The 20546-nt window shown below is 40.5% G+C and overlaps 1 protein-coding gene across 3 annotated transcripts in view; it reads left to right on the plus strand.

Annotated features, from left to right (window-relative positions):
* The window catches only part of BICRAL (BICRA like chromatin remodeling complex associated protein), a 71455-nt gene that overhangs the window by 31808 nt on the left and 19101 nt on the right, over positions 1-20546 (plus strand). Inside the window, exons 1-5 of one of the 3 annotated variants that reach the window (XM_033097987.1) lie at positions 2951-3720; positions 4511-4556; positions 5021-5069; positions 5158-5226; positions 7111-8790. In XM_033097987.1, coding sequence (XP_032953878.1) covers positions 4516-4556; positions 5021-5069; positions 5158-5226; positions 7111-8790 — 1839 coding nt within the window. In that variant the 5' untranslated portion in view covers positions 2951-3720; positions 4511-4515. Of the gene's footprint in view, positions 1-2950; positions 3721-4510; positions 4557-5020; positions 5070-5157; positions 5227-7110; positions 8791-20546 lie in introns of those variants that run through there. The other 2 variants (XM_033097982.1, XM_033097994.1) reach the window with 2 other exon arrangements.

The following is a 20546-nucleotide window of genomic DNA, read 5'->3' on the forward strand; positions in this document are numbered from 1 at the left end:
ATTTCCAGCATCGCTACTCTAGTGCTTTGGGGCCACTATTAAGTGAAACAAGGGTTATTTGAACACAAGCACTGCAATTATTGTTCCAGTCCACCTGATACCTGAGGTGACTAACTCAGTGCCTGATAGGCAGGTAGCATATACAGTGTGGAGCTGCTGGACTAAGGGGTGACGTACGTCCCTGGTGGGATGGAGTAGACAACCAGAGATTCCATCACACGACTCAGAACAGTATGCAGCTTAAAACTAATGAATTGTTTATTTCTGGAATTTTCCATTTAATATTTTCAGACCAAAGTTGACCCAGGTTAACTGAAACCATGGAAAGTGAAACTGTCGATAAGAGGGGACTACTGTGTATTTCTCTTATTCTAAGTGAAGTTGATTATATGTTTAGCGGCTACTTGTCTTTCTTTTTTTATGAATCGATTATTCGTATCCTTTGATTTTCTGCAGGGTAGCTGATTTTTTTTCTTTATTATTTAAAGCAGTTCTTTATGTATCAGGGAGAAGAGCCCTTCGTGATATGAGTTGGAAGTATTTCTCCTACTTAGGTCTTTTTGGGTTTTTTAGTCTTTGACTTTGTTTATGGACTTTTCTTCTATCATGCAGAATTTTTCAATTTTATGTCATCAAATTTGTCAGTCTTTTATGACCTCTGGTCTTGTGACTTCCCCCAGTTCAAGATTATAAAAAACATTTTCTCCCATGTGTTATTCTAGTACTGTAAGGTTCTCCTTTCCCACGCCCACCCCATTTAACTCTTAGATTCATCTAGAATTTTTTAATTCTTTTTTTTTTTTTTAACATTTTATTGGGGAAGGAGAACAGGACTTTATTGGGAAACAGTGTGTACTTCCAGGCCTTTTTTTTTTTTTTTTCCAAGTCAAGTTGTCTTTTCAGTCTTAGTTGTGGAGGGCGCAGCTCAGCTCCAGATCCAGTTGCTGTTGCTAGTTGCAGGGGGCGCAGCCCACCATCCCTTGCGGGAGTCGAGGAATCGAACTGGCAACCTTGTGGTTGAGAGGATGCGCTCCAACCAACTGAGCCATCCGGGAGCTCAGTGGCAGCTCAGCTCAAGGTGCCATGTTCAATCTTAGTCGCAGGGGGCGCTGCCCACCCTCCCTTGCGGGACTCAAGGAATTGAACTGGCAACCTTGTGGTTAAGAGCCCACTGGCCTATGTGGGAATCGAACCAGCAGCCTTCGGAGTTAGGAGCACAGAGCTCCAACCACTTGAGCCACCGGGCCGGCCCTAATTCTTTTTTTTTAATTGGCCTTTTTTATTTTATTTTGGGAGGGGGAATATTGGGGAACAGTGTGTTTCTTCAGGGTCCGTCAGCTCCAAGTCGTTGTCCTTCAGTCTAGTTGTGGAGGGCGCAGCTCAGCTCCAAGTCCAGTCGCCGTTTTCAATCTTTAGTTTCAGGGGGCACAGCCCACCATCCCATGTGGGAATTGAACCGTCAACCTTGTTGTTGAGAGCTTGCGCTCTAACCAACTGAGCCATCCGGCCGCCCCTGGAATTTATTTTTGTGAACAACGTGAGGTATGGGCCCCCCATCTTTTCTCCATGTGGCTAACATCTTTCTCTCACTTATTTGAAATGTTACTTTTCCACTGTGTTCTCTTAATTAAAAGTATTATTCAAAGTGTTTGTTGACTCAGTTAAGAACAACTTGAAATATTAGTTTTAATTTTCTAAGAGTGGTAGTCAGGTGTCTGGAGCAGTGATTTCTGAACTCTTGGGGTGCCTGCCTCTCAGGATTCTGTAAGAGCTACAGCCCCCCCTTTCTCCATGACAGATCCCACAGTTGTGAACTGCTGTTACTGAGGGGAATGTGTCTTTCTCAAGTGTGTTGGGCCAAGAAATCGTTTTTAACCACTGATCTAGGGATTTCCCTCATATTTCATACAGCCTTCTAAAGATTCACCCGTTTCCAGAGGCCCATCTAATGATTTCAGGGTTGTTACTGTGACAAGAGTCCAGCAGTAAAGGGAGAACCTTTCCAAAGAAAACTTGAACTCTTCCCTTTTAAGTCATTTGTTTCTGATCCTCAGATTGTCTTTCCACGTTAGAATCTTAGTCAATTTGTACAACTGTGTCTTGGTCAATTTACTTTGGTGAACCATATGTCTTCCTGGTGAAAAGAACTACTGAATCAGGCTATATTTTGTCACTATGTAGAGCTGGGGATGGAGAGGTGAGAGTCACCTCTTTTCATGTGAAACTGTTTAAAGTCAGAAAAGAATGTGGCCCTTTAAAAAGTAGAATTCTCAGGGTACTCCTGACTATGAAGGCTCATAGAGTTCTACCCAAGGTGGAGGAAGGTGGGCGAAAGGGGTAGGCCTGTCCGGTAGGACCGATGACACTGACCGGGGCGGATATTCCCAAGGAGCTTTCTGTCAGGTCAAGTTGTTCGAGCAGCCCCTTTGGTTTGGTAGGGGAAGATACACAATGGCTTTTCATTTCATCCATTGTAAAATTGTTCTTTTATTTGAGCTTCTCAAGGAGTTGCCTGTCACTTTGAACTTTGGGGTAGCAGATGTTCCCTGTGCTTGAAAGTCCCAGTGGCAGTGACACCTGGGTGGAATGACTGGTGCTGACTTCCTTTCTCAGTTTGTTAATCCTTGGGCATCTCGACCTCTAGAGGAGCTAGGTGCGGCTATAAAGTAGTGAGGGACGCTGGGATAGTTGTGAAAGTATTGTGAAGTGTGGGGGTTTGGTTTTGTTTTGTTTTGGTACAGGCTATTTTTCACTTCCATTTTTATTAATTAACATCCCAGAAACTGTTAGACACTTTAAAAAATAAATTTAGAAAGGATGCAGTGAAACTCCATTGAAATGGTCATGTTGAAGTAAATAATATCCCCGCTCTAGGCTTCATTATACATCGTAATTGCCCAGCTTAGTCCAGGTGATTGTGATGTCTGGGAGACCAGTCCGTGATACAATAATGAGCTATGGCTAATACAGTTCTGCCATATTAAATATCAGGGCTTCAGGGAAGCCTTTGACACAGGTTTCTTGATATCTATTTAATGACAGTTTTCCTGTCTTTCCTTCCTGAGCCATTTTCACTCCTCAAAAGTCATTCTATGTTAGTACAGTCATGCTAGCAGGCCCTTGAGTAACTCCACATCTGAGTCCTAAAAACAAATTTCACGTAGCCAAGCCGCCCCGTTCACAGTTTCAGCCATGGAGGTTACCTTTTAATAAAGCTTTCCCCACTCTTTCTCCCTCCTGTCTCACCCATCATCTCTCCTCTCCCCTGTGGTTCCACTCAAATGGATTGTAATCACTCAGATCATTAAGCAACTGAACAAATTCACCCACCAATAGGAAGGTCCCACATTGGGTGGTACTTACCCCTTCCAGACCCTTCCTGAGAAAAGCAAGGTTCCTTCCCTGTGGCAGGAGTCGATTTTATATTTGTTTGGCCTTCTGACTGATAGGCTGGGCAGTTTGGGGGAACTGGAGAGGAGATGGCAGTTTTAACCGAGAAAAAACATTTAGTCGAAATGATCCCTTCTGCATTTGCCTTCGTCGGGCGTGTCCTTCTTCTGGGCATCTCTTCAGGATTTCATTCCTCCGTCCAACTGCCGTTCACAACTGCCCTTTCCAACTGCTCCAGAACTCTTGGCCCTGGCATTCCGTGATGTAAATTATTCCATGCATGGCTTGAAATGGGTGTGAAGCAGTGTTGCCAGGTGTCAGATCACTAGTGTAAGTTGACTGGATCTCGGGGGAGGGTGGAGAAAGGGGAGAACTGCTGTTGGAATTTGTCCAGCTGTTATTGTTTCAGCCAGAGTACAGTAATTGTGCTGCTGAGCTTGATACTGCTGATGGCGGGAGAGAGACGGAGCTTTGGGCCTGGGGCCGGGGTGCATTTGTGGTTGACATTTTCTACTTTAAAGATTCTAGTGTTGGGAGAAAGATTGCTTGGAATTGAACAGTTGGCAGTGTCGCTGCCGAGGGAGGAACCTGAGACCTTTGGGGCAAAGCCTGCAGTCGTACTGATGGTGCTTCTTCTGCCTCAAAAAGTGGGGAGAACTGGCTTTTCTGTTTTCCTGAAGATAGCTCAAAATATGGCAAGAAATCCGTGTTTGGAAACATCCAGTCACAAAATTCAAAGACTTCTGTATCCATGAGACTTTTTTCTAAAACAAAAATCTTCTTTCTCTCCTAGTCCATGATGCATTTTGAGGAATTTGTTCATGGTTTATAGTCCTTTCAGGGAATCTGCGTAGGATGGGTTGCAGCCAGCTATCTTTGATTTGTCTAGATTCCCTTTTGACTTGTATGCTAAAGATTTGTGTTCCATAAAAACTGTTTAAATTGAGTACTTAATCGCTTGAAGGACCACAAAAAAAATGTAAATTCTATTAAGAGGAAAAACTCACATGAAGCACACATTTATCTAGGAAAAGTATATAGTATGTTTTTATGTTGCATGGATGCGACTGGCTTTAATCTGCTTTGCTGAGACACTGTTTTCTTATTCCTTTTCTTGCAGTTGTCATGGATGATGATGACGACTCGTGTCTCCTTGATCTTATTGGGTAAGATGTTCATTACAAAGTCAGGGGAAATCAAATGTGTGAGGTTTGTTGTACTAAAACAACCTAATAAGCATATTAAAACTGGATGGGTTTTTAAAATAAAAATTACTCATCATAGATACAGTGTGGATTAACCAAGAAGGAGACTTGGATATGATACGGGTCATAATTAAATACTGCTTGATTTAGCCCTCACTAAATTTGTTTTTTTTAAACAAATCCCACGAGGCAGAAATGAATGCTAATAGGAAATAGAACAACAGCAAATAAATAAATGTATAAATAAATACATAAATACATAAATGAATAAATAAAACAAAATACTACTAATAAAATGGTTTTAAAGCAGGGAGAGAATTTTACTCAGACTAGTGTGTCATTTTCTTTTTACCCTAGTAAAAATAAATCTTAGAAATAGGTAATGTATTTATTTGTTGTTTTCCCCCTTTTTTATTGTTTTCTAGAGACCCACAAGCATTGAACTATTTTCTACATGGACCTAGTAATAAATCTGTAAGTAATACTTAGAAAATCCCAGATATACATTTTGTTTCTTCTTTACAGTTAAAATAATCACTGTGTTGAATTTGTACCTTTGCAGAGCAATGATGACTTGACTAATGCAGGATATTCTGCAGCCAATTCAAATTCAATTTTCGCCAACTCTAGTGTGAGTATTAGAAACTGATGCAATGATCAAGTGTTTCTGTCTCATTGATGCCTTGTGAACTGAGGCTTTACTTGCCTTTGTATCTTGATAAGAATCATTACCTTGTCTTTTGTAATTGACACAGAAGGAAAATCTATTGAGTTATGTTGACATTTTCTATTTTTAACTTAGCCAAGTAAGACGAGCTATATGAGATTTACTTTGCCATTTTCCTAAGCTTCCGATTTGCTTCTTAACGTGACTCAGAAATATTATAATCTAAGAAAGTCATATTAGAATGTTTTGAACCCTGTTACATGGCTTTAAATAAATTACTTGCTAAACATTTTCATTTTAAACGAGAAAAAAGATAATGATACCTGAAACTTACTGAGATTTAGTGTGTTCATGGCAGTAACAGTTTAACATAATTAACCTTATTAATCCTTACAATAACTTCATGAAGTAGATTCTATCATTATCCATATTTTATAGATGAGGAAACTAAAACGCAGGTTAGTTTTCGTTAGTAATAAAGAGGTTAGTGCTCCCCAAAATTACATTGCCAGGAGTTGCAGAGCTAGGATTCTAACCCAGGCCACCAAGTTCTGGAGCTCATATTCTTAAGCTCTTAGGAGCATCTAGACAAGAAACTTGACGTGGAGGGTAGGGGATCCTGCCTGGAGACTCTGTCCGGATTATTATGTTTAAGCCTGTGATTGATTCTTCAAGTCCTAAGGTGGCGTCTACCTGAGAGCTCATTAGTCCCATTTCAACTATTGATTGATTGGGGGTCAAATGAACTAGTCTTGGCTTTTCTACCAAGTTCTTCCCATCATCTAGCATCTTATTAGCCTAGGGCTGAGGATCTCTACAATTTTGCAACTTGGACCGCTCGTTTTTAATTGATCTACATTTAATTTTTTTCTTTGCCCTCTTTTTAAAATTTTGAATTGTGTTATAATACAGATAAAATAAAATTTGCCATCTTAACCACTTGAAGTGTACAGTTCATTCGTGTTAAGTACATTCACACTGTCTTCACTTTATTTTAAATCGCTGTTGACTCCATAACTTTTATAATTGTGACTGTTGGCCAGTGGTGTGTATCTTATTTATGAGTGACCATGTTCAGATCTCTTCATATGCCCGTGTTGTTGTCTCTAGTTGGAATGTCTAATCCTTAAGGACACCGGAAGGACAAACACTAACAGAAGTGGATGCTTGATAAATAAATGTTGATGGACTTTTACTTTTGAATAGGATATTGAAGTAGTTTCTAAAGCATCATAATAAGCTGATTACTGCTGAAATCAAATGACCACTCACTCATTTCATGTGGGAAGCTTGTTTTTTCTGGACTGGTCTTACTTGGGGTGGTGGGGGTTAGAACTCAGGGAATTCTGAAAAATCTTGAAAGACAGGGCTAACTCTGGGATACCTTCTGCACCTCTAGTAGAATAACGCCCTGAGCTCCCCAAACTCACTTAGACCCCTGTGGTACAAAAAACTAGACGTGGCCACCTCCTTGATACGCAAAACCCCTAGGCTGAGTCCCACTCGAGTCTTGCACTGAAAGCAATCCTGAAAATTAAAGTCTGTGCCAGTATCGCAAAAACTGAAGCTAAACTCCAGGTAGTCATCAGTATGTTCCTTTTATTTATCTATTTTCTATAAAATAATTTACCTGCACAATGAATGCATATACTTACAAAAATAATGTTCAACATCATTACTATGGAAATAAAGTATCAGAATAAGGTGAGCCGTTTGGAAAGTTGTACCTGAAAAGCAGACTATCATGCTTTGTTCATAGTCAAAAGTGAGATTAATTTTTTTTGTTTGTTTTTTAAGAATCTCTTTCAAAGGTTGGCTATGTCAGTAACATACTGCTTGTTTTTTTAGAATGCTGATCCTAAGTCATCCCTCAAAGCTGTGAGCAACCAGCTTGGAGAAGGGCCCAGTGATGGACTGCCGCTTTCAAGTAGCCTTCAGTTTCTTGAAGATGAACTTGAGTCTTCTCCTCTTCCTGATCTCAGTGAGGACCAACCTTTCGACATTCTTCAGAAATCCTTGCAAGAGGCCAATATCACTGAACAGACATTGGCAGAAGAGGCATATTTGGATGCCAGTATAGGTTCAAGCCAACAGTTTGCACAAGCTCAGCTTCATCCTTCTTCATCAGCATCCTTTACTCAGGCTTCTAATGTTTCTAATTACTCAGGTCAGACGCTGCAGCCTATAGGAGTGACTCACGTGCCTGTGGGAGCATCGTTTGCAAGCAATACGGTGGGTGTGCAACATGGCTTTATGCAACACGTGGGGATCAGTGTGCCCAGCCAGCATCTGTCTAATAGCAGTCAGCTCAGTGGTTCTGGGCAAATACAATTAATTGGGTCATTTGGTAATCAACCTTCCATGATGACCATTAATAACCTAGATGGATCTCAAATCATATTAAAGGGCAGCGGGCAGCAAGCCCCATCAAATGTGGGTGGAGGGCTTCTGGTCCATAGGCAGACTCCTAATGGCAACTCCTTGTTTGGGAACTCCAGTTCCAGTCCAGTAGCACAGCCTGTTACCGTTCCGTTTAACAGCACAAATTTTCAAACATCTTTACCTGTGCATAACATCATCATACAAAGAGGTCTTGCACCAAATTCAAATAAAGTTCCAATTAACATCCAGCCAAAGCCTATCCAGATGGGTCAGCAGAACACATACAGTGTGAACAATTTGGGACTGCAGCAGCACCACGTGCAGCAAGGGATCTCTTTTGCCTCTGCAAGCTCGCCCCAGGGCTCCATAGTGGGTCCACACATGTCTGTGAACATCGTAAACCAACAGAACACAAGAAAACCAGTCACCTCACAGGCAGTGAGCAGCGCCGCAGGTAGTATCGTCATTCATTCTCCGATGGGCCAGCCTCACGCACCCCAAAGTCAGTTCCTCATACCCACAAGCCTTTCCGTCAGTTCCAACTCGGTACACCACGTCCAAACCATCAACGGGCAACTTCTTCAGACTCAGCCTTCTCCGCTCATTTCTGGCCAGGTGGCCGCAGAGCATGTCATGTTGAACAGAAACTCTTCCAACATGCTCAGGACCAACCAACCATACTCCGGACAGATGCTTAACAACCAGAATGCCGCCGTCCAGTTAGTGCCTGGGCAGACGTTTGCCACCTCCGGAAGCCCCGTGATAGTCAATCATGCCTCTCCTCAGATTGTTGGTGGACAGATGCCCTTGCAGCAGGCATCACCAACCGTGTTACACCTGTCACCTGGGCAGAGCAGCGTCTCCCAAGGAAGACCTGGCTTCACCACTATGCCCTCGGTGACGAGCATGTCAGGACCCAGTCGGTTCCCTGTCGTCAGCTCATCCAGCTCTGCCCATCCTAGTCTTGGGTCTGCAGTTCAGTCGGGTGCGTCAGGATCCAACTTTGCAGGAGATCAGCTGACCCAGCCAAACAGGACTCCAGTACCGGTCAGCGTGTCTCATCGTCTTCCAGTTTCTTCTTCCAAGTCTACCAGCACCTTCAGTAACACACCTGGAGCAGGAACCCAGCAGCAGTTCTTCTGTCAGGTATGTTCCCGTTATCAAACGAATGCTTGGGTGATTACAGAATGGGAAAATGGAATGTGGATTTGATAGAATATAATGTTCATCCTGGGCTCCTGATTTATTCACTTAAAGTTTTCAACTTAATGATTGATTGCCTTTTTTTCTTCTTAATTAAAACTTTTTATCCTGCATAGCATCGTGATTTAGAGTGAAGACTCTAAAGTCAGACTTGTGTATTTGAATCTAAGCTTTGCAACATGGAGAAACTCTTATCTTAACTTAGCTCTCTAGACTTAATTTTCCTCATCAGAAATGGACATAATAACACTACCACCCTATGGAGTTATTTGGAGGATTAAATGAGATAATCCACGTAAAGCACTTAGCATAGTTCCTGGCAAATAGTAAATACTAATAAGAGCCAATGTTAGTAGCATGTTTCCCTGAAAATAAGACAGGGTCTTATATTAATTTTTGCTCCAAAAGACGCATTAGGGTTTATGTTCAGGGGATGTCCTCCTGAAAAATCGTGCTAGGGCTTATTTTCTGGTTAGGTCTTATTTTCGGGGAAACACAGCATATAGCAGGTCCTCGAATAACATTGTTTCATTCAACATTGTTTTGTAATAACGATGAGATGCCACAGGAACTTATAATCTTGTTTACATCAATTAGCCTGTGGTAAAATTGGTTTCATTATACGTTGTTTTGCTTCAAGTCACAGAAGCCATTAACAACTTTAAGTGAGGACTTAATTGTGTATACTTTTTTTTAACATTTATGGAAAATAGTTTATTTCTTTTTTATTATTATTAGTCTCAGGTGCACAAAACAACATAATGATTGGACATTTACACCCCTCACAAAGCGATAACCGCCCCCAATCTACTACCCCTCTGACGTCGTCTGTAGCTGTTACAATACCGTTGACTCTATTCCCTATGCTGTACTTTACATCCTGTGGCTACATATATATATATTTTTTAATTATAGTTGATATTCAGTATTATTTTATATTAGCTTCAGGTGTACAGCGTAATGTTTAGTCATTTATGTAATTTATGAAGTGATCCCCGTTGCACCCATCTGACACCCTACATGGTTTTTACAACATTATTGACTGTAGTCTTCATTCTGTATTTCACATCCCTGTGACTATTTTGTGACTACAAATTTGTACTTCCTAATCCCTCCCCTTTCTCACCCATGTATATACTGATGGAGTGTATTATGGGCATTTAAAATGAAGCTTACTTTAGATGATGTACTTACATTACCTATTAAGCCATTAGATCACGTAACTATGGACTGGGTGGAGAAGCTGTGGCTGCTTCTTGGGTGCCAACTGGAAAGGCTCAGGGACTCAGTGTGACTCCTCAGCGGGTAACTGGCCTTCACCAGAGGGATGCGTATAGAGGGAGGGATCCAGGATACCGTCATTTGACCAAGTACCTGAGCCTGCTCTTACCGTGGCATTGTGCAGTGAGCAATAAGTAAAACCACATAAGGATTCTGCTGAAGAGTCTCGAACGTCATCAGCTTTGGTCCCTCACCCCCACCTGCTCGGATACCCTTGAACTCTTCTGGCTTTGGGTTCCCACTCATCCTTAGTTCAGCTGCACACCTGGCCTTCACCCCATGGTCTACCCTCCTCAGGCCTCCGTTGACATTGCCTTGCCCCTCCACGCGTAGAGATACTCAAAAACTTCCCCGTGCTGTATACATCAATAGTTTTTAAACTGTATGCCTTCGACTTAGTAATTCCACTCAGAATCCTAAGGAAGCAAAGATTATTTATAATCAAGGATACTCAGTGTAGTACTTTTGGTATCAAAGGGGTATTTGTGTGGTGTGTGTGCGTGCGCGCGCACGCATTTTGAAATAATGTCAGACTTACGGAAAAGTTAAAGTTGCAAGAATAGTATAAAGAATTCTCATATCCCCTCACCAGGATTTGCCCATATGTTAACTTTTTACCACATTTGTTTTATCCTTCTCTCTCTCTCTCTCTCTCTCTCACACACACACACACACACACACACACACAATTTTGGAAACTGCAGTCATGATGCCTCTTGACTTCTAAATACTTTTGACTTCAGTGTTTGTTTTCTAAAAACAGGGATATTTCCTACATGACTATAGTACAGTTATCAAAATCAATAAACCACCTTTATTACAATGTTACCATCTAATCTTCAGACTTATTCAGATTTAGTCAGTTTTCCCAGTTATGTCCCTTATAGCAAAAAAGAAAAAAAAATTGTTCTGTGTTGTTTTTATGGTCCAGGATCCAATCCAAGATCACTATCTAATTTTGTTGTCATGTCTTTAAATCTGGAACAGTTTCTCTTTCTTCGTCTTTCATGACCTTGATATTCTTTGAAGAGTACAAACCAATTTTGTAGGATGTCCCAGAATTGGGGTATCTCTGGTGTTTCCTCCTGACTAGATTTAGGTCAGACATTTTCGGTAAGATTGCCACAGAAATGGTGTGTCCCCGCAATGAGGACTTGTCCCCCTATTGGTTCTGTTAACTTTGAACACTTGCTTAAGATGCTGTCTGTGCATCTTCCTAAGTCTCTCCTGGGAGATACTTTGAAACTGCATAGATATCCAGTTGCTCATCAAACTTGCACCCACTAGTTTAAGCGTCCATTGATAATTACTGACCGAATCAATTATTGCTGAGCCAGCTATTATTATGAGGGTCACCAAGTAGAGATTTTCTAATTCCATCATTTGTTCTACCTTAATTGTTGGCATTCTAATCGAAGAATAAGCTTTTCCTTCTCCCTCTTTGATATATATGTTTATTTATATCAGTATGGACTCATAGATTCTTATTTTATTCAATAGGCTATAAATTGTTACAGTCGTTTATTTTGATGCTCAAATTAACTTGATGGCCAGTGGGCATCTCTCCAAATTGGCTGCTGGGCCTTCTGACATGTTTCCATCATGCTTTGAGCACGTTCTTTAATTTCTGGCAGAACAAGATGTTCCATGTTTATCTTTTACTTTCCCTGCCCCAGCCCTGGAATCAACTGTTTCTTAAAGGAACCTGTTTCTCCTAGTGGAGAACAGTATTTAGAAACCACGATCTCATATATCTATTGATCTATATTATATAGTTCATATTGATACTTCCAATTCTAATCCAAGACCACAGGGTTCATTATTCAAGTCTCCCTCTTTTTGCTATTTGTAACTTCCTTTTCTAACAGTGAAAAGGCTAGCTCCAAAGTATATTTACTTATTTGCTCAATCCTAGCATGTAGAGAAACTAATTTCAGAATTGCTCATCCATACCACTCTGAAAAAGAAACCTGGTAACTAGACTTTTATATTGGTTTACGGTTCTGTCTTTAGCCTAAAGATACATAGTGAAAATAATTGCATTCAAAAATTACTTGAGTTACTCTTGTTCTTTTTCTCTGTTGGTATACTATTCATTTTTTAAATATATTTTTGTTTATATTTCCTTTTAGGATTCTTTCTCCACTATCCTAGTGGATTTTATCTGTTGAATTTCTTTTGAACGCATGAACCATTAGCAGGGACCCAAAAGTCAGGGCTATGCAGAAAGGAATAGTTTTACTCCTCCCCACCCCTTCTCCCTGCCCCCACCCTCCATCCTTTCCTGCCAGTTCTCACCATCCCCTGTATTCACCAATCTCATTAGTTTCTAGCTTATTTATCCTAATGTTATTTTCACACAACTAAGCAGATAATGTAGTATTTTCTTATTCCCCCTCCTTTCTTACTCAAAATATAGCATACTATAGATACTCTTTGCAACCAAAGTGTTGCAAAAAATTTTCTAAAAACCCAAATGTCCAATAATAGGAGAATGATTGGATGTGATGAAGTACTGTATAGCCATTTAAAATGTTTTCAGAAAATAATGAGTTGGGAAAAGGCTTATAGAATAATTTTAAGTATACATTTAAATGTAAAATATTTAAAATGTACATTAAAATGTAAACAATTTGTTTAATAAACAGTTTGTTTTCAGTTTTAGGAAAATGATGAGGAGAGACAATATGGCGAATTAGAAAACAGAAAACCCTCTTGCTGACAAAACACCCAGAAACTTGATTAGAAGGAAATGTTAATACTATAACATTAGCAGCAGTTCTCTGGATGCTAGAATTACAGATGATTCTCGTTTTCTTCTACTTTTAAAAACTTACCCCTCATAGGGAAGGTCATACCCGAACAGCATTTGTCAAACTATTGTGTGCATTTTCAAAAAATAAGTAAAACATTCAATTGGTAAAAATTAAAAACAGTTCCAAAATAGTTTAGAATGGAAAGTCAGTCTTCTTTCCCTAAGTTTCCTTCCCAGAGGCCACCACTGTTTCTAGGTTCTTTATATTCTCCCAGAGCTATCCTCTGCAAATACAAGCACCAATAGCATAGATATGTGCTATATATATATCTGCAACACACCATAGACGTTTTTACTTTATTACATGACCTGAGGATCATTTTATATCAGTATGTATTGATCTGTTTTATATTTATTAATTATAATTAGCATTATCATTTTTCTTTCTTTTTTTTCCTAAATATTGTTTCATTGGGGGGGGAAATCTCTCACTGACTCCCAAAAATTTCAATTATCCAAAGGGAACAAGAAGCCTACGTTGGCAGCTGCAAAGTATTACAATTTTTTGTGTTTTTAATGCCAAAAAGTATTGGGAAGTATGTCAGTTGCATTATGTCAAGTGTGTTCCTGCTGTAGATTTTCCAGAACAATTAAAGCATCAGGTCTATTGGAGTAAGGAGGACACAGCCTTGTTTGCAGATGAATTGGGAAAGTAGTGCTGAGGTGCTATGTAACACTTAGACCCCAGGACATCCAGAATCACTTATAGCAGCTCTTTTACTTTATAATTTCTGTGTAGAATTTCTGTATGAATTGCTTTATAGAACATTGTAATGAACAAAAATACCATGATCAGGGGCCCTCAGTGTTTGCCTATTTGGAGAAATTTAGTTCAGTTAAGCTTTGATACTGTAAAGGGCTAATATTAGGGAGGTGTAAGTTTTTAAATATACACTTTATTTTGGTATAGATAACACATTTATTTGGCTCAAAATTCAAAAGGTACAGAAAGGTGTATATACTACATTATATAAAAATTCCCTTCCTTCTCCTGTCCTCCAGCCACCCAGTTGCCTGCAGGCAATCAGTGTAACCAGCGTTTGGTGGAGTGAATCCCCTCCGCATTATTAAAACTTTCAAACCCACAGAACAGCTGGAAGAGTACCATGAACCCATTCGCCTAGATTCTCCAGGTGTTTATGTTTTGCAACATTTGCTTTATCTGTGCATCTTTCTCGACACACACACACACACACACACACGCACACACACGCACACACACACGTTTTTCTCTGAACCACTTGAAAGTAAGTTGCAAACATCATGCCTCCTTCCCCCTAAATACTTAAGCAGGGATCGCCTAAGAACAAGGACCTTTTTCAACACAGCCACAATCACACCCAAGAAATTTAACATTAATGTAATAAAATTATATCCATTGTCTTCTGGTTGACCCGACAATGTCCCTTATGACAGAAACTAGTCAGAGAGCACTGATTTCATTTACTGTCACGTCTCTTTAGTCTGCAGCAGCCCAGACCAATGTTCTTGTAAAGTGGCCCCCAGTATGGAATTGTCTGATTGTTTCCTGATGATTAGATTCAGGCTGAATGGTTTGGCAAGACACATAATGTTAATTTGTCCCGTTATTGGTGATTCTGAGTGTGATCACTTGGAACAGGTGGTCTCTGCCAGGTTTCTCCGCAAGGTACTCGAAGGTGCCTTGTTCCCTTTGTAAAGAAGAAATGATCGCTAGGATGGTCTTTCGGGACCACGTGACTATCCTGTTCCCCAGCCTCTCACGCAGTGATTTGAGACTCCATTGGTAATCCTGCCCTGTACAAACACCAGTGTAATTGAATATTACACTGGTGGTTGAAAAATGATTTTCTAATTGTTATCCTATCTACAGTTATTGGTGGGGATTTTTCCATCAAGCACAGCTTTTTCTTCTCCTTCACGTTTTTTTGTTTTTTGTTTTTTTTTTGAGTAACACTTTGAACTCTTAGGGGTTTTTTTCTGCATTCATTTTTAAACTTTTCATTATGGGGAATTTTAAACATGAGCAAAAGTAGACAAAATAATGTAATGAGCCCCCAGGCTCAATCAGCTTCAGTGTTTACCAACTCATGGCTAGTCTTGTTTCATCCATATTCTACTCATTCTCCCCCGCCTAGTATTATTTTTAAGCTAATCCAGACATATAAGTTTATCCGTAATATTTTAGTGTTTATCCCTAAAAGATCGTGTGTTCTCTTTTTGTATTTAATGTGTTGCAATCTATTTCTTTCATTATTGTTTTGACATTTATGTTGTCCCACATTTGACCAGTGGAGACTTGCTTAAGCAGGCCTCTATACTTTTGACATGTTCCCATGTCTTTGAGCAGTTTGTGGCACAAGCTATTGTAGGCTTGTCTTGGGATTACTTTGCCTCAGCCGTTTCTCCAGGGAGCCCTGTGAACTTAGATCTCTTAATGCAGAGCGTAATTTACAGGATTTAAACTTTCTTGTAAATGGATTAATATTCAAAAGTCAGTGATTAAAGGAGGAGATTTGCAAGAGTTTAGCCTATGAAGCGAAAGTAAACAAATTATTTTAAGTCCAAATCTCCTTAGATCACAAAAAGATTTAGTAGATTTTAAATTCCTTGAGAGCAGCACCTACCACGCTTTGGGTACAGTGATCACAACTGAAGTCTCCAGTCTCGCCACACCCCCCCAATTCCCTTTCCCCCTCTAGCTCAGCCTGCCTACCTATTGTGGAACTACTGGGTGTCTTCAGACACCCAGACTTCAAAATCTAGATGTTCTTATTTATTCCCCTCTCCTCTAAACCTTTATTTTAATAAGTTACCAAATCCTATAAGTTTTTCTTTGAATGTCTCATATCCATTCTTTCCAATAATAATGAAAATCATGATCATATTAACAACACGTACATGCCAGGGACTGTATGTATTATTTCTAGTCCTGACCTTGGTGCTACAAATAGCATTACTGTTCCCATTTCTAGGAGATGGAGGTTCAGAGCATGGGCAAAAGGCTCGTAAAGGCAGACTTTACCTGCTAGCTGCCTGTACCCTCCAGCTTTCCATTTCTCTCCTTTTCTACATCCATAAGGTGAGCCAGACTTTAAGAGGGACTGCAATATACTGGGGAGAACAAGAGTTGGATTCGGAGTCAAGAGTTCACTTGTAGGGCCTGCCTTGCCACTCACTGGTTTTGTGGTCTAAGTTCGCATAATTCACTGAGCCCTAGTTTTCTCTTCTCGAAAATGAGGGACCCTAACTGTGCAGTAGAATCATTTGGGAGCTTTTTAAAAATACGAACACCTGGGCCTCACCTCCATAAATTCTGATTTAAATGGTCTGGAGAAATGGCTCTAGGCATCAGAGTTTTTCTTTTTTAGTAATTTTTTTTTACTTTTCTTTAAAAGAATTGTATTAAAATATAGTTAACATACAATATTATATTTGTTTCGGATGTACACAACAGTTATTCAACATTTATGTACCTGAAGAAGTGATCACCATGACAAGTCCAGCAACCATCTGACCCCGTACCACGCTATCACAATATTACTGACTATATTCCCCATGCTGTACATTACATCCCCATGACTTACTTGTTTTACACCTGGAAATTTGGACTTCTTATTCCCCTTCACCTTTCTCCCCCTTTTTAAAATTTTTCAGTTATAGTTGACATTTAATATTATTTTATATTAATTTCAGGTGTACAGCGTAGTGGTTAGACATTTATATAATTTAAGAAGTGATCCCCTGACTAGTCTAGTCTCCACCTGGCACTATGCATAGTTATTACCATATTATTGACTATATTCCTTATGCTTTACTTTATATCCCCATGACTATTTTGTAACGACCAATTTGTACTTCTTAATTTCTTCCCCTTTTTCACCCTGCCACCAACCCCCCTCCCATCTGGCAACCATCAAAATGTTCTCTAAGAGTTTGTTTCTGTTTCATTTGTTTATTTTGTTCTTTAGATTCCACATATAAGTGAAATCACATTGCATCTGTCTTTCTCTGTCTGACATACTCCACTCAGCACAATACCCTCCAGGTCCATCCAGGCTGCTGCAGAGGGCAAGAACCCATTCCCTTCCCTGGCCGACCAATATTCCATTGTATGTATGTACCACCTCTTCTTTACCCACTGTTCCATCAACGGACACCCAGGCTGCCTCCACATCTTGGCCATTGTAAACAATGCTGCAATGAACATATGGATGCACACGTCCCTTCATAGTAGCGTTTTAGGTTTCTTCAAATAAATACCCAGAAGTAGATCACTGGTCCTTCTTTGTCTCTTATTATAGCCTTTGTTTAAAAGTTTATTTTGTCTGGTATAAGTCTTGCTGCTCCAGATTTTTTTGTTGTTAACTGTTTCCATTTTCATGAAGTATCTTTTTCTATTACTTTACTTTCTGTCTGTGTCTGTCTTTCGATCTGAAGTGAGTCTCTTGTAGGCAGCATATGTAAGGGTTTTGTTTTCTTATTCATTCAGCCACCCTATGTCTTCTGATTGGAACATTTAATCCATTTACATTGAAAGTAATTGTTCATAGATATGTATACTACATATATATTGACATTTTATTATTCATATTTTTTATCTCTTTTTCTCCTTCTTAAAGAAATCCCTCTAAGATTCTTTGTAATACTAGTTTGGTGATGATGAACTCCTTTAGCTTTTTTTTGTCTGGGAAGCTCTTTATCTGTCCTTCGATTCTAAATGGTAGCCTTGCTGGGTGGAGTAATTTGGGTTATAGAACCTTGCTTTTCATCACTTTGAATATTTCCTGCCAATCCTTTCTGGCCTGCAAAGTTTCTATTGAGAAACCAGCTGAGTCTTATGGGAGCTCCCTTGTGCGTAACTAACTGCTTTTCTCTTGTTGCTTTTAAGATTCTCTCTTTATCTTTAACGTTTGCCATTTTAATTATGATGTGTCTTCATGTGGTCCTGTTTGGGTTCATCCTGTTTGGGACTATTTTGCTTTGTGGACTTGTATGTATCATTCCTTAGCCAGGTTAGGGAAGTTTTCTATCATTACTTCTTCAAATAGGTTTTCAGTCCCTTGCTCTCTCTCTCCTCCTTCTTGTACCCCAGTGATGCAAATACTGTTACACTTGATGTCGTCTGACATCAGCATTTTTCAGATGCTCCCCAAGTGATTGTGAAGTATCACCAGGATAAAGAACCCCAGGGTAGATGTTTTCCAGACCTATCATATCATAATTAGACAACTGTAACAGTTGTCTGGGTCATTAATCTGCCTTCAGCCTCTTCCAAAAACCTGATTTCCACCACATTAATCTTCCTAAAACATTTGCTTGGAGTCAAATCATTGCCACGGGAGAGAGCCCAAACCTCTACACCTGGCCAGTAAGTTTCACCAGTGGGGAACCCTCCAGGTAGCCAGGCTAACTAATCCCCATTTATTCCCTGAATAGGCCAGATTCTTTGTGAGCCTCCAGCTTTTGCTGATGGATCTTCTTGAGTGTCTTTTCCTATCAGGTCTAAATGTTTCCGCATCCTTCAGGGCCCCACCCAAAGCCCTCCAAAGAATAAAGCCTTTTTCCCTCTGTCCCCTGATATCTTCTCTGCACTTTTTGTTTGTACTGCCCACTAGGTGTATAATCACTTATTGTGCTAACTGTTTCCTTCATTGATTCAGTCATTCAGCAGTATTTCAGTACCTACCCTGACTAGCCCTGGGCCAAGTCCCAGGAACACAGTGATCTATTGCAAGGCGGGAGGCAGGTAGATAAGCTGACAGCCACACGCAGTATTTAAGTGCTCTGGTAGAAATAGTCCAGAGCGCCAGGCTCTGCAAAGGTGCCTCTAACTCAGATGGGCTAGTTGGGGAAGGTTTCCTTGAAACAGTGGTTTTTGACTTAGACCTTTTAAGGGAGAAGGAAGAGTTATCCAGCATGAGAGGGCCTGAGTGAAGACCATTCAGGCAGTGGAAACAGCAAGTGCAACACCTGGAGAGAGATGAGACCATGGTACTGCAGGTGCAGGAAAAAATGTTCACATGAGGTGCGAAAGTGTTAGGTGGGAAAGGTGAGCAAGGACCGGATCAGCCAGGACCTGGTAAGTCACGTGAAGAAGCCGGTGTCGTAGGCTAAGCATGACATAGTGAAGACCTAGACTAGCCTGGTGGCAGTAGAGCTGGTGAGAAGCGAATGGGTTTGAGACAATTAGGTTAGATGGAACTTTCAATTGATTGACTATAGCAGAGGAATAAGGATGATGGTGTCTTGACAGTGACACTCAGTGTCCCTGAGATAGAGCATATAGGGAGAAATTGTGATTTGCATGCTGGGCGAGGGGAATGCCCCAGAGTGGGGACTCAAACCCTTGGCTAAGAAGGTTCTTTGCTTCACATAGGAAAGAATGCAAATGTGAACACATATAGAGTTTAAAGTAAAAGTTTATTTAGCAAAGAGTATGTAAGAAAAGGCCATCCCACAGACAGTGACGGGTCGGGTCTCTAATCACTAGTAGAAGACAAACCCTCTCCATCCCCTGGGCTAAGGTTTATATGTGTTTTCTGTTCCCATGGAAATTTTATTGGTATGGAGGGAAAAGGAGGAAAGAGAAACAATAAATTTATCTTTAACTTCTGTAAGATGCAAGAATAGGGGCAGGTCTGTCTTTAACTTTTGTAAGGCACAACCTGTGCCTTATTTGCAGTGGGCCTTGCTACGGGGATGGTCATAATGGGATCTCTTTGCTTTATAGCCTTGGATGGTCTGTTCTGTGTGAGTCGTTAGCATCTGCCTGAGCTCCGTGCCTGGCAGCACGCAGGCAGCAGGCTTGGAATCCAACCTCCTTGTTTCTTCTGCAAAAGTAGTCCTCGTGCCCCTTCCCTATATTAACTTGAAGGGAAGTTATGAATTTAATTTAGGATGTGTTTGTCAAGTCTGAGGTACGTGTAGGACAATGAAGTTGTATGATAAACTGCTATATATACTAACGCATAGGACTGAAATATGGGCTGAAATGGGATTGATCCGCATATAAATTGTAATCCAAGCAGTGGAAGTGAAATGAAATGGATCCAGGGATGTTATGTAAGTAGACAAGAAAGAGCAGCCGGAAAAGAACCCCAAAGCACCTCAACATTTAGGGGATGGACACAGAAAGAGGAGTCCACAAGTGAGACTCAGAAGTTTCCAGAGAGGAGGAGTCAAACCAATAGGGTTTAGCATTTTGGAAGCTAAGAAAAGAGCGTGTTGCAGGCAGGAGGGAAGAGGTCCACAGAGTGAAGTGTCACTGAGAAGTCAGTGGAGGTGAGAATCGGGATGCTGCTGACAGATTTGGCAACAAGGAGGCAGCAGTTGCCCTTGGTAAGACTTGTTTCCATGAAATGATAGGTGCAGAAGCCCATTGCAAGACTAAGGAGAGAGTGAAAGGTGTGGGAATGAGTACAGACAGCCTTCAGAAAAAAATGAAGGTAACCGAGATGGCAGGAGCTACAATGATGTGGAAGGCCAAGGGAATTATTTTTTTTAAGATACGGGGAAGGCTTGAGCTCTTTTCGAAGCTGACAGGAAGGAGAAGGACATGAATTCTTGAGCACTGGTGGGATTCTTTGTAGAAAAAAGGAGGGATGCCTCTTGCATTGTAGCA

This window comes from Rhinolophus ferrumequinum, chromosome 3 (genome assembly GCF_004115265.2).
Source record: "Rhinolophus ferrumequinum isolate MPI-CBG mRhiFer1 chromosome 3, mRhiFer1_v1.p, whole genome shotgun sequence".
Taxonomy (NCBI): domain Eukaryota; kingdom Metazoa; phylum Chordata; class Mammalia; order Chiroptera; family Rhinolophidae; genus Rhinolophus; species Rhinolophus ferrumequinum.